Source organism: Podarcis vaucheri (assembly GCF_965113315.1).
Source record: "Podarcis vaucheri genome assembly, chromosome: 9".
Taxonomy (NCBI): Eukaryota; Metazoa; Chordata; class Lepidosauria; order Squamata; family Lacertidae; genus Podarcis; species Podarcis vaucheri.
Genome location: NC_138767.1, coordinates 21,546,934 through 21,560,143, shown reverse-complemented (window position 1 = coordinate 21,560,143; position 13,210 = coordinate 21,546,934). Strand labels below are relative to the sequence as shown.

At 45.4% G+C, this 13,210-nt stretch overlaps 2 protein-coding genes across 3 annotated transcripts in view; one reads left to right on the top strand and one right to left on the bottom strand.

Annotated features, from left to right (window-relative positions):
• Positions 1-3,002, bottom strand: part of LOC309540292 (uncharacterized protein C4orf17) — a 166,003-nt gene extending 163,001 nt beyond the window's left edge. Inside the window, exons 1-2 of one of the 2 annotated variants that reach the window (XM_082237056.1) lie at positions 2,886-3,002; positions 445-489 (exon numbers count right to left, since the gene is read on the bottom strand). The gene's annotated coding sequence lies outside the window, so the exon portion shown is untranslated. The remainder of the gene's footprint in view (positions 1-444; positions 490-2,885) is intronic. The other variant, XM_082237055.1, reaches the window with a different exon arrangement.
• Positions 3,003-3,498: 496 nt separating this feature from the next.
• Positions 3,499-12,630, top strand: LOC309540284 (alcohol dehydrogenase class-3). The gene is made up of 9 exons (XM_082237030.1): positions 3,499-3,862; positions 5,815-5,916; positions 6,217-6,358; positions 6,620-6,707; positions 7,322-7,541; positions 9,372-9,632; positions 10,542-10,677; positions 11,630-11,768; positions 12,268-12,630. The coding sequence occupies exons 1-9, from the start codon at positions 3,851-3,853 to the stop codon at positions 12,299-12,301; spliced, it is 1,134 nt and encodes a 377-aa protein (XP_082093156.1). The 5' UTR covers positions 3,499-3,850; the 3' UTR covers positions 12,302-12,630.
• Positions 12,631-13,210: the final 580 nt, after the last annotated feature.

Here is a 13,210-nt window from a genome sequence, read left to right as displayed (position 1 = left end):
CAACACTGCATAGGTTTAAATATGAAGCGGACACCTAGTGCTTAAGACTCATTTCTCATTACAAATCTACTGGAAGTCATTAGTATTATATTCTTCCTAGGTAAAAGCTATCAGAGGCTCCTCACTGAGAACAGCAGTGGTAGACACATTTAATTGCTCACCACTATTGCTCTACCCTTCCAGGGTCTACTGTTGGCATCCATCTATCTCAGGAGACAATGGAAGAGTGAGATGGGTACAGCTAGCTCCTCAGGAGAGTTGTGGGCACCCTAGCACACACCCCAGAATCTTTTGCAATTTTCAGAGTTTAAGTGGTAGTTGCGAAGAGTTCCTCATCAGACAACACAAAACACAGAAAGGTTTTCTAAAACACAGGAAGCCTATAAGCCATAACACTGCAGTGACTGAAATATAATTTATCTAGAATGTTATAGTGCCACCTACTGTCAACTTTTTCTTCTTATGGATTCTGAAGCTCAATATTTCATCCTGAAAATAAAAATCAAGAACTTGATTTTATGGTTATTTTAACACTAGTAGATGTCAGAGAAATAAATAAGTAAACAGATATTATAATATATGGTAATTTTATCCCATTTTAAAACTTTCATAGCACAGGACATGTTCTCATACCCAAGTTTAATTAACAGCCAACTGCATTTTGGTTCTATATTCTGAATTTGTAAGTCTTCATCAGAAATAACATGAAGATTTAGGTTAGCTCTTCTCCCCCCCCCTTTTTTTTTGTAAAAGCCTCTGTGTATTTAACAGGCACACAAAAAACACAAATCCAACAGGAGCATATTTTCCCGACAAAAGAAAAGTGATCAGAAAAACTGCAGAGTTGAATTTCTAAATTACATGAGGCTGTTAAAGGTGGAATAACCCTGCCTGGGAAAAGGTGGCAACATTAAAAAGATGGAATGACATAATAATTCACGTGAATACTTATTGTTACTCCAATCTCCAAGCAGCAAGAGGTTTTGTGGTGGTAGCTCATTTTCTTGGAATGAAGATCACTGGAGGTAGTGTCTTTTGTGATATATGGTTTTACTTACAAACAAAGGCAGTTTGAGCATAAGACTCACAATATTAACACATTAACATAACTTGCTCCTCCGTTAGGTTTTTAGCCCCGCAATGCCATAGTTTTGGATTCAGCAGAGAGCAAGTCAGGTAAACCTCTCTGTCTCTTCCTAACCCACTTCAAGACAAGACTGGTCCAGGACTATTGCTATCCTTTGCACAACAATGATATCCCTTTCAACCAGAGGAGGAGAGAAGATTCTAACCCTTTTAACCCACCTTCTGGAAGTATTGCTATTAGTAGTTTCTGTGGGAACCATCACCTATACAATGGTACCTCGGGTTGAGAACTTAATTCGTTCTGGAGGTCCGTTCTTAACCTGAAACTGTTCTTAACCACTTTAGCTAATGGGGCCTCCCGCTGCCACCGTGCCGCCACCATGCAATTTCTGTTCTCATCCTGAAGCAAAGTTCTTAACCCAAGGTACTATTTCTGGGTTAGCAGAGTCTGTAACCCGAAGCATCTGTAACCCAAGGTACCACTGTATTTTTTAGTCATGCAAAAAGATACCACAAACTTGGTTTGCAGCCATTAACTCCACAGATTCTGGTCTCACAGTTCAGCAATCTCTCTTTCTAAAGAATCCAGTTTTACGGATATAAAACTACTGGCTGAGAGGGTATTCCAAAAGTGACAATCAAGCTACCTCAACCACCACAATCCTATAACAATATACTTTTGGCCTTTAGGAAGTTCTGTGCCAAAATAAAATTTCTCCAAAAGTTGAGGCATGGTTCATTAAGTGGGAATATGACTTCTGTAACTAGGCAGAGTTATTGTAGCATTTGGGGCCAATGTGAACACCTAGCTGCCTTGGCTGGGTCTAGTCTACATTTTAATTTTCCACACTGCCTCAGATTACTGTTCTATCTAGGACTACCTACCAGGAGCAGCTATAGGGAGCCTGCTCCACTCCCACCCACTCCAAAAACCACCAGTGTCTAACTGTGAGTTGCCCTGGGACTCTTTGAGAGCTGGAAGGAAAGACATTCAGGCCTCATCCATCAGCAAAGAACTAAGGGCTGCTGGATTGTGTAGGTGTCACTTTGTATAAACACAGGTTTAGGTATCTAGGCTTCCTTAATATTCCTCCGACACCAATTCACTCGGAGTGCTTTCAAAACAACCTAGTAGCTAGTATAGTAAGCTTAAGAGTGAGATGAACACCAACACTGGACAGGATGAACGAAGATTGTTAATGTATTAAGGGGGACATTATGTACATAAGGGAATACTGGTATTTACACTGGGGCCTTAAAGATGTTTGCTGACAGTTTCTGGAGATTTAAGAGACGCAGTTGCTTACAACAGCCTCAAAGTCAACCTCAGGCCAAATTCTCCAGACCTCCAGTGCAACCAAATACAGTGGTTAAGTACTTAATTTGTTCCGGAGGTCCGTTCTTAACCTGAAACTGTTCTTAACCTGAAGCACCACTTTAGCTAATGGGGCCTCCTGCTGCCGCCGCGCCGCCAGAGCACAATTTCTGTTCTCATCCTGAAGCAAAGTTCTTAACCTGAAGTACTATTTCTGGGTTAGCGGAGTGTGTAACCTGAAGCGTATGTAACCCGAGGTACCACTGTACTTCCATGGCCTAGTCCAGCTACTGGGGGACAAATCTGCCTCAGAATCTCCAAGCTGCTCTGGTTGTACTTCTGACTGTTTGGACAGTTTAGCCATTTTCAAAATCCTGTCATGGATGTGTCGGTTGAGGAGCCAGATGGAAACAAGAGTTGTGAGGGAAAATACCAAAGTGAAAAGCCGAGGCCTAGATATTCATAACCACAAAACGACAATAACCTAGCAGCCCGATAGCTCAAGTCGGTAGAGAGCACGAGACTCTTCACCTCAGGGTCGTGGGTTCAAGTTCTGCGTTGGGGAAAAGATTCCTGCATTGCAGGGGAGTTGGGACTAGATCAGGGGTCTGCAACCCACGGCTCCGGAGCCGCATGTGGTTCTTTTACACCTTTGCCGCGGCTCCAGGGCGGATACTAGCGAGGGGAGGAGGCGCATTGTGCGCCCCGACACTCCCCACTGTGGTGGGCGCTGTACTGGCTGTGACATCGCATGGGGGCGGTACGTGCGTTAGTCACGCACCGTCCCGACGTCACTTTCCCGCCCGCTACATTGTAAGGGGCATGTACGCTGGTCACTGCATTGAAAGGGGGCATGTACGCTGGTCACTGTTTTGAAGGGGAGTGAAGAACACACACACCAAAAAAGGTAACTTGTTAATTTAACATTTATTTCTATGAGGAGGAGTAATTCTAAGGGGTCAAACAAATAAATAATTTTAAAAAGTGACAAAAAAGTTATTTTTATAATGACGAGTTTTGCGGCTCCCAGTTGTTTTTTTCTTCGGAAACGGGTCCAAGTGGCTCTTTTTGTCTTAAAGGTTGCAGACCCCTGGACTAGATGATCCTTGTGGCCATCCTTTCACCTTTGTGGTCCCTTCCAACTCTACCCTTTCGGTGATTCTTCCTAAACGTTTGCTCGAGCCCCACAGATTTCTGCAGGACTTCCCCCGCTTCCTAAGGAGCTGCGCTTGCAATCGCAGCCTCCCGAAGCGGAATTCATCCTGAACGAGCATCCTTCGACAGAGGGCACTGCAATTCTCCCTAAGAAGACGAGCGAGACGAGGGAGCAGCGCCCTATTTCCTCGGCCCGCCCCTGCTTGGAGGAGCGCGCATGCCCCCAAGTCGCTCGGCAGCTGCTTCGCGGACGGCGAGAAAGGGGCACTTGCAGGCGGCGGAGCAGCGGCGCTGATGGCGAGCGGGGTAAGTTGGAGCCGTCGAACATTCCCCGGGCAAGCAGCGCGGGCGCCTTTCCCCTCCTGCGGGTGCAAAGGAAACGGGAGGCGACGCGGCACGGCGAAGGAGCGCGCCGCTGCTCTTTCCCTTGCAGGCCGAGCGTGCTTCCTCGTCGGCGCTCGGTGGGGCTTCCTCCCAGGGAAGCGCGCAGGATTGCAAGCCCACCTCTGAACTTGGAAAGCTTCCGAGTCGGGGTCAATTTAGGGGTCGGGGGGGGGAGAGCCTTTTGCAACGGGCGAGCAGAGGCGTAGCTAGGCTCCCGGGCGCCCTTTGCGTTTTCGTTACTTCCGACGAGGCGCCGGCAGAAAGGCACCAGCTTGGAGGTCGCGCCCCAGTGCGCGCTCTACTCGGAAGTAAGCTCCACTTAAGTCAACGGCCATGCAGAGTTGCGCCCCAGGGAAATTCGTCAAGATGGGACAAAAACGCAGGGGAAAGCGACTGGCACAGATTAACCGCTAGGGCTCCGGCGGCGGCCCATGCTATCGTCCGGATTCCTTTAGCCTACATAAGTTATAAAACTAGTGTTTGCGTTGCTCTTACGCTACACATGTCATATAATATACTGTACCAGATTCTAACTAGTACCTCCTATAAAAACTTCATTTTGACTGTTATTTCCCAAACCCTTTTATGCAGAATATGTAAATCATTTACTAATACCTTTTCCATATTTCACTCTTAAACTTGAAATTCCCTAACTAAAGGGGAAATTGAAGAATGCAAATATTTTACTTGGCATATGATCTTTGTGAACTTTGCTCTGTGAGAAACTAACCAGTTTTAGGGCTGGTTAAATTTTCTGTGACTGGTCCCTTGGCATACACACACATTAACCTTATTTTAAGCAGGAACACTACAGCTACAGTTTTTACTTACTTTTTCTATTACAAAACTGTACAACATGGATATACAATAAATACAAGTTAAAACATCCATGGCAGTAGTGTTTGTGCTTAATAAGAGGTTGTCACTGAAGGAATGAACAAGTTGTATAACAAGTTCATTTTCTCTTCTTGCTTTCTTAATTGGTCAATTAGGACATTGCAGCCATACAGCACGGGTCAAATAGCATGCATTTCTTTTCAGTGACATTGGAAGTTTTGTTTTATCTGTCGCTATTTTGCATAGAGGATTTGGGCACGCTAAATAACAGGAACCATTATCAGTTTTAGCTTTACCTTTTTAGTAACAAATGCTAAGAACTGAATTGCATTATATAAATTATATTAAGAAAAACCAATAGGTTGCCTCATAATATTTGCCCAGTATGTAGTTGCCATCTGCTGTAGGTGATAAAACGTACCAGCCACTTCCATTTGTAGCAAACAGGATTACGTTCAATAATCACAAAGTTACATGGAGTTGATTTCTCTCGGGTTAGTAACTTGATGTAGTTTTCACTTATTGTTCAAACATATTGAGGAGGTAGCCTTCTCATTGCTCCTGTTTGCCTGGGTATTTGCAGGAATTTTCCCTGAGATGGGAGAGTGAAACAAGGTAAAACATGGACAGCCTATTGCTTCATGGAAATGAGAGGAACTGTGCCTGTATATTTTGCTGCATCTCAGGTTCTACAGATGCTAGAATTGTTTGGCCTTTCATAGACTGTAGCTTTTGCACTCGCACTTTTGAACTGATTTTATTTTCATGTGAGCCACTGAGATAACTTTTTTAGCCATGGGGCAGCCTGTAAATGATGCAAGTAAACAAATAGGGTGCCCCCACCATCACCAATACCTACACAAGCAGCTCTCAGAGCTGTTTGACAATCTGTTAACCAGCAAAGGTCCAGTTTGAGTTCCAACAGGGTGTCATCTCCAAAGCGTCTGTAGTGTGTGACTTCAGCCTCTAAGGAAGGAAGCTCATTATACAAGCTTGCTGTGCAATGTGATAGGACACTCTTTCTATTTCTTATTTAGGTTATCAAATGCAAGGCAGCTGTTGCCTGGGAAGCGGGTAAACCACTGTCCATTGAGGAGGTGGAAGTTGGACCACCTAAAGCTCATGAAGTTCGTATCAAGGTAATGAAATAGTTGCTACATTGCTTGCCCTAAACCATTAGGGACTAGGATATTTGACCCAGAGGCATAGCTAGCCGCGTGGACACCCTGGGGGCAGGGAGCTTCCACGCAGTTTGACACTGTAGGGCGGCTTAGGGGTAAGCACAGGCACAAGACCCACGCTGCTATTTCGGGCAACGCAGTGCTTTCCTGCAGTCTGCCTGCCGCCTCTCCCTCAGCTGCCCTACAGCTCCAGTGCCCTGAAAACACAATGCCTGTCAAATAACCTGCTGAATCAGATTGTTCTTCATGACTTTGTAGATCATTGCCACTGCTGTTTGTCACACGGATGCCTATACTCTAAGCGGTGCTGACCCTGAAGGGAGTTTTCCTGTTATCCTGGGCCACGAAGGAGCAGGGATTGTGGAGAGTGTTGGGGAAGGAGTGACCAAATTCAAACCAGGTAAGGGGATTCTGCTTAAGATGCAAGGACCCTAATGCTCATCGTAGTTTGGCCAACTCTTCAGCAGAAATATTTCCATTGCTTTACATCTGAAGCTGCCTTGGAACAATTCGATAGCACAAAACATGCCACTTGTATAAAATTATTAGTATGTCATGCTCTAACAGAACATCTAGTTTTAACACAGTGTGCTTTTTATCAGTTAACAGTATTGGAAACATTTTTTAAAAAAATAAAAAACCAACTCTTTGTATTTTCCAGGAGACACAGTAATCCCTTTGTACATCCCACAATGTGGAGAATGCAAGTTTTGTTTAAACCCTAAAACCAATCTCTGCCAGAAAATAAGGTTGGTCCTCTTCTCCCCTGCTTCCCCCTTCTCCATCTTTTCCTTTGTCATACAGAGCACGGACTTCAGTGCCAGGGGATCACAAATGCAGCAGCCAGATGACCAAAAGTACACACTAATCTATGCGATCGACAGTTCTCAGTTGCCCAGAACAAAGTGCAAATTATTAAAGCTTCGCAAATTCTTTCCAAATTCTTTGAGCTTTGCAGAGAGCTTGGCATCTGGAGAAGTCTCTTGCTTTGTGTAGCATCACAGAGACTGTATCCCTTTCTCAACTTCTCTGGCACATAGGCATAAACCTAATAAGGTGTGGCAGATCTCCCCATTTGGTCTGCAAGGCCATTTTGGCCAAACCACACCCACCTACTTCACATGTGATGCTACATGTGGCATTGGAAAGACCTGGCTCAGCCAAGAGAGTCTGCAGGCACCATAAAGCAGCAGCGATCAGCTGGTTGTCAAGTCTTACAAAGCACCCTAAAGTGTAACTATATTCTGGTTGGCTTAATAAAGGTATGGCCCCAATATGATTTTTTTTCTGATGGGCCTGTTGCTTTTTGGTGTGACCATACGTGCTCTCTAAACAACACGTCTGTTCTGATTTTATTCTGCAGAGTCACCCAAGGAAAAGGAGTGATGCCCGATGGTACCAGTAGGTTCACATGTAAAGGAAAACAGGTTCTCCACTTCATGGGGACAAGCACTTTCTCAGAGTACACCGTTGTTGCAGACATTTCTCTGGCGAAAATAGATGCTTCTGCTCCCTTGGACAAAGTCTGCTTGCTGGGATGTGGGGTTTCTACAGGCTATGGAGCAGCCTTGAACACTGCAAAGGTTGGGGTCCCTGACTTCCTGTTGATTTTTTTCTGACTCTTGAGCACAGATTAGTGTTTAATAATAATAATAATAATAATAATAATAATAATAATAATAATTTATTATTTATACCCCACCCATCTGGCTGGGTTTCCCCAGCCACTCTGGGCGCCTTCCAACTGAATATTAAAATACAATACAGCATCAGACATTAAAAACTTCCCTAAACAGGGCTGCCTTCAGTTGGATTTTAAAAGTAAAATAGTTGTTTATTGCCTTGACATTTGCTGGGAGGGCATTCCACAGGGCAGACACCACTCTGTAGTTTCACTTCTTGCAGTGAGGGAACCGCCAGAAGGCCCTCGGAGCTGGACGTCAGTGTCTGGGCTGAACGATGGGGGTAGAGATGCTCCTTCAGGTATACTGGGCTGAGGCTGTTTAGGGCTTTAAAGGTCAGCACCAGCACTTTGAATTGTGCTCGGAAACGTACTGGGAGCCACCCCCCATCCCCGAGCTGTGGCTCCACATCCCTGTCCTGAAAGTGAGAAGCACAGCTTGTTTAAACAGGAGTTAAGTTAAACCTTGGGAGGTACAGTATAACTTTGCTGGGGTGCTGATGAACTGCCTTTCACCTCCATGCCATTGCTGCTTCTGCCACTCCTTGCAGTGCAAACAGTTTTGAGGTAGGTGCTCATAAAGCAAATTAAGAGGCAGAGCCTTCCCTTAAACCTAATCCCCACCCCGCCCCCTTGGGAGACTTCATTGGGGAGGAAAAGGCTTTTGGTCCTCATCTGCTCACTTGCACCAGTTTGGCAGAGACCACTGTTAGTAACATTTGCTTGCAGTTGTGAGTTGGGTCTGATCAGCTGACCACCAGGGCTTGCAAAGCACTGTGCACAGGGCAGTTAATTGGCTGTGTCAGTATGCCCCCTTTCGACCCACTGACATCTTGACTTGCCCCACATCTGACAGCTGGTGGGTATAGAATCATATAATTGTAAAGGACCATGAGAGTCACCTAGTCCAACAGGAACCTTTTGCCCAATGTGGGGCTCAAACCCACCATCCCGGGATTAAGTATGGCTTGACGAAAAAAACCTTGCATGCCTAATTAAGCCCATGGGGCTGGAGATCCAACCAGTGAGTTAGGAGAGCCAGTGTCGTGGACTGGCAGGGCTCAGAAGAGTGTGTGGCAGAGGCAGGGGGCTAGAGGAGTGACCCAGAAGAGTGGACCAGTGATTTATGGGGTTTGGTGCAGTCCACAAGGCCAGGGGAAGTTGGGGAGTCAGGGCAGTTCAAGGTGAAGACAGGCATGTGCGAAGAAGGTACAGCTCAGGTGAAGGACAGGTCAGACTCCCCACCTTCTCCCACCCCGCTGTTCCCTAGAACCAGGAGGGGCTTGAAAAGGGAAGAGCAGCAGTGACTTCCATGCAGAAGAAGTCTCAGATTGTGGGCATGTAATCCGTCAAGAGGAGAGTATATAAACTGGATGAGAGGCTCCACTGTTGCTGCAGCTGCTCCATAGGGCTCAGACCTGTGGACTGCTGCTTAGAAGCTACAAGTGTGTGAGAATGTGTATCCAGAGCACTGGGGAAGCTGCTGTATTTCTCTAGCCAATAAAGAGTTAACTATCAGACATGTGTCTTCCTTATCTGAGACGGGCAGCGACAGCAAGCAATGATTTTAGCTTGTGTTACTAGTTCAAAGTAGGATGGCTGTTAATTCTAAGAGCAGACTAACTCAGCTCAACGAGCCATTTGCAAGAGCCTGGTTTATTGCAGCAGACAGAGCTGTTATTTTTTCGATGTTAAGAACTGTTCTCCTTCAAGTGAGTGTTCTTTCTTTCAGGTGGAGCCTGGCTCTACGTGTGCTGTCTTTGGCTTGGGTGGAGTTGGGCTAGCAGTAATCATGGGCTGCAAGGTGGCAGGTGCATCCCGGATCATCGGGATTGACCTCAACAAGGACAAATTTGCAAAAGCCAAGGAATTTGGGGCCACAGAGTGCATCAGCCCCAAGGACTTTGAGAAGCCCATTCAGGAGGTCCTGGTGGAGTTGACGGATGGAGGAGTAGATTACTCATTTGAGTGCATCGGTAACGTTGGTGTCATGGTAAGTGTGTCTGTCCATAGGTAGCACCCTAGGGTGAGCGGAGCCTGGAATGTGGCAAGGGTGGGGGCATGGATGGGAGCCAGGGCATAATGAAAGTCATCGGAAATGTCTGGCGAAGGCCTGTTTTGTCTTGTCAGACCAGCATCCATCAACGCCATCTCCCTAACTGGGAAGCCTCTGCCAGTACTCTGTGCTGATCTGCAGCCATGAAGCTTGCATTTAGATGCCATAGCCAATATCCATAGCCAGTTCTGGATTTGCATCTCTAAATATTTGCAACTGGTGATCTCTTGAGCAGCCTACCAATCATTCCTTCTAAATATACTGTTTCCTGGAGCATCTCTCTAGGAACATTAAAGGTAAAGGGACCCCTGACCATTAGGTCCAGTCGTGGGCGACTCGGGTTGTGGCGCTCATCTCGCTTTATTGGCCGAGGGAGCCGGTGTACAGCTTCCGGATCATGTGGCCAGCATGACTAAGCCGCTTCTGGCGAACCAGAGCAGCGCACGGAAACACCGTTTACCTTCCCGCCAGAGCGGTACCTATTTATCTACTTGCACTTTGACGTGCTTTCGAACTGCTAGTTTGGCAGGAGCTGGGACCGAGCAATGGGAGCTCACCCTGTTGCAGGGATTCGAACCGCCGACCTTCTGATCGGCAAGTCCTAGGCTCTGTGGTTTAACCCACAGCGCCACCCAGAAGTTGCCTTATCCCAAGTCAGACCACTGGTCCATCAAGCTCTGCATTGTTTATCTTGGCAGCAGCTCTTTCCATCTCCTGCTACCTGAAGATGCTAGGATTGAACCTGGGATTGTCTGCATGTGCTCTGCTACTGAACTATGCTTCTCTTCCACCCATCCACTTCTTTTGTTTGTATCACTTGCTCCTCCTTTCTTTCATATCCCACAGAGAGCAGCCTTGGAAGCATGCCACAAAGGTTGGGGAGTGAGCGTCATAGTTGGTGTTGCTGCTTCCGGTCAAGAAATTGCCACCCGTCCATTCCAGCTAGTCACTGGACGAACATGGAAAGGGACTGCCTTTGGAGGTATAACTTTGCTGGGGTGCTGATGAACCTGTCTTACATAGGACAGTCACAGTATGTTCTTGTGCATGTGTGCATTTCTGCACAGGAAATGGACAACTGTTAATGAATCCCATGAACCTTAAAAGGCTAGCAAACTTGTGGCATAACCCTTCCATGTATACATCAGGACATTAAGAGAGGACATCAAAATTGCAAGAGACGTGTGTTCCAGTCTTATACTCCAATCCAAATCAGGATATCCCGTTTCTAAAAGCATACATTGCACTTGCCCATGTAGACGTTTTACTTAGAAAAAGCCTAGAGGAGATTCCACAATTTTTCTTAATGCAATACGTTCCTAAGCATCTTCTGGATGATTATCTTCATTAGTAAAGGGTATCTTTAAGTTACACATACAGTCGTACCTTGGTTTTCGAAGAGCTTAGTTCACGAACAACTTGGAACTCGAACGTTGCAAACCTGGAAGTAGGTGTTCTGGTTTGCAAACTTTGCCTTGAAAGCCGAACATCCGTCTCTTACATGAGAGCATTGCTCTGTCTACTGCGATTTTAACACAAGTTGCTTATTACTGCCCTGCAACTTTCAGATAGTCAGTTCAGTATTGTGCACAGACAATCCCAAGGCTGCACCATAGGGTGCTGAACCTGTGGTCTTCCAGATTTTGCTGTGCTGCAACTCCAGTCTTTCTTGACCATTGGCCATGCCAGCAACATCTGGAAGGCTCCAGGTTTCTTACTGCTGCTGCAGCCACATTACAAATACAGTAATATAGCATGCCAAGGATAGCCAAGAGACAACTCTCCCTTTCTAGCTTAGAGAGAGAAAAGAGTGTTTTCTTTCAGGCTTGCATCATTAAGATTTCCTTGTCTGACACAGATACTACTTTTGTAATGCTCCTTCATCTTGCTGTGTCACATCACATTCGCTATACAATTATTTCATTTTCTAACAGGTTGGAAGAGTGTAGAGAGTGTTCCGAAGCTGGTAGCGGAATACATGTCCAAAAAGATAAAAGTGGATGAATTTGTGACTCACACTTTACCGTTTAACAAAATCAATGAGGCTTTTGAACTCATGCATGCTGGAAAGAGGTAGGTACTGTCTGCTGTTTGTCAACAAGTTTACTTTTTATATATTGTGTGCTGGGACAGATTTTAGAATGACAACATCACTGACAGCACAATCCCATTTATGTCCACTCAGAAGTTACCTTTCAGTTACCTAAACTGTATGCTTTGGGACAGGAGGGTGCATATTTATTGTAAAAGCAACCATTGAGAAAGATTTCTCTCTTTTTCCTTGGCAAGTTTCTCTCTCCCTTTATCCTGCCAACATATAGCAGTCTACTTTTCCTCAAAACAACCCTGTGATGTTTTGTTGTAGTGGCTGCCCCAGTGCCCCCATGATCATCAGGAGTGAATAGCGTCTTTCCTACTTGAAGCCTTGCCCATAGGATCAGTGTGACCAATGGTGGCACCATGTTGCAGAAGGCTGCATGATACCATGCCAGTTTTCTTAAAATAAGATCAAATCAAGTTTGACAGTACAAATCAAATTCATGATCTCAGCTCTTTGCTTTCACTCTTGCAGCATCCGAAGTGTCCTTAAGTTTCAAGAAGCCTGAAGAAAACTTCCACCGCAGTTCAACTCAGTGCAACAGTAATTCAGGATGCGTTGGTCAAAAATGATTTAGGAAAAGCTGTTCTAGTTAGAAGCATCACCTGCTCTTGACAATGTGAACAAAACACTGATCTTAGACACAGCTAATATCTGTTCATGTCTTACTGTACCACTAAGTGCCAGAAATCTCTGCAGTTAAACAGTTTATTGACTGCTGTTAGACTGAACTCAAGTACAATCGGTGTCTTTTTGTTCTAAAATATCCTGCAATTGGGAGGTATTAACCCGTGTAGAAGAATCATGATTAAAACCTTTTTCCTACATAGGCATAAAGCTGCGTTGTCCCCTTTTCTTAAATAAATCCGGGTTATGGCATGCAAGTTTGGAGGGTGTCAGTTCTCACCTGGACTGAATCAGTGGAGCGCGGGGAAGGCATGCTACTAAATAAATAAATAAATAGCTCTCTTGTTGCAGGTCAGGACATGTCAAGGGTTTTGTTTTAGATGAAACAGATGAGCTTTTGCCAGCTTACAAAAGCTAGTGTTTGCAGGTCTGTGGCTAAGATGCTTTCAAACTTGGGACCAAATGGGTTAATGCAGGGGGCCAGGTGCACACCCTCCCCGAAATAGCAGGTGGCAGGAGCTCCAGAGCGCAGTCTCCCCTTTGCTCCACTAGCTTACATTTAAAAAAAAAAAAAAATGCAGCTATAATGTCATATTGAAATAGCACCTGAACCAGAGTGGCTACAACTCTCATAATAGGGGTAAGTTGATGGTTTCGATTTCAAATCTGGCTTCTCGTAAAGCAGTTGCTATGACTTCATCCACTGCAATTTGAGAACTTCAGTGTACAAGGATTGAATATTGACAGGGGAAATGGACTCTGGTCTGGGCTACAACTGTGTACTCTGTCT

Bases quoted from the DNA above. Each gene is read 5' to 3' on its own strand.
- LOC309540284 (XM_082237030.1), top strand. The intron at 6,359-6,619 runs GTAAGGGGATTC...TGTATTTTCCAG, and splicing joins AGTGACCAAATTCAAACCAG to GAGACACAGTAATCCCTTTG. The intron at 10,678-11,629 runs GTATAACTTTGC...ATTTTCTAACAG, and splicing joins GAAAGGGACTGCCTTTGGAG to GTTGGAAGAGTGTAGAGAGT.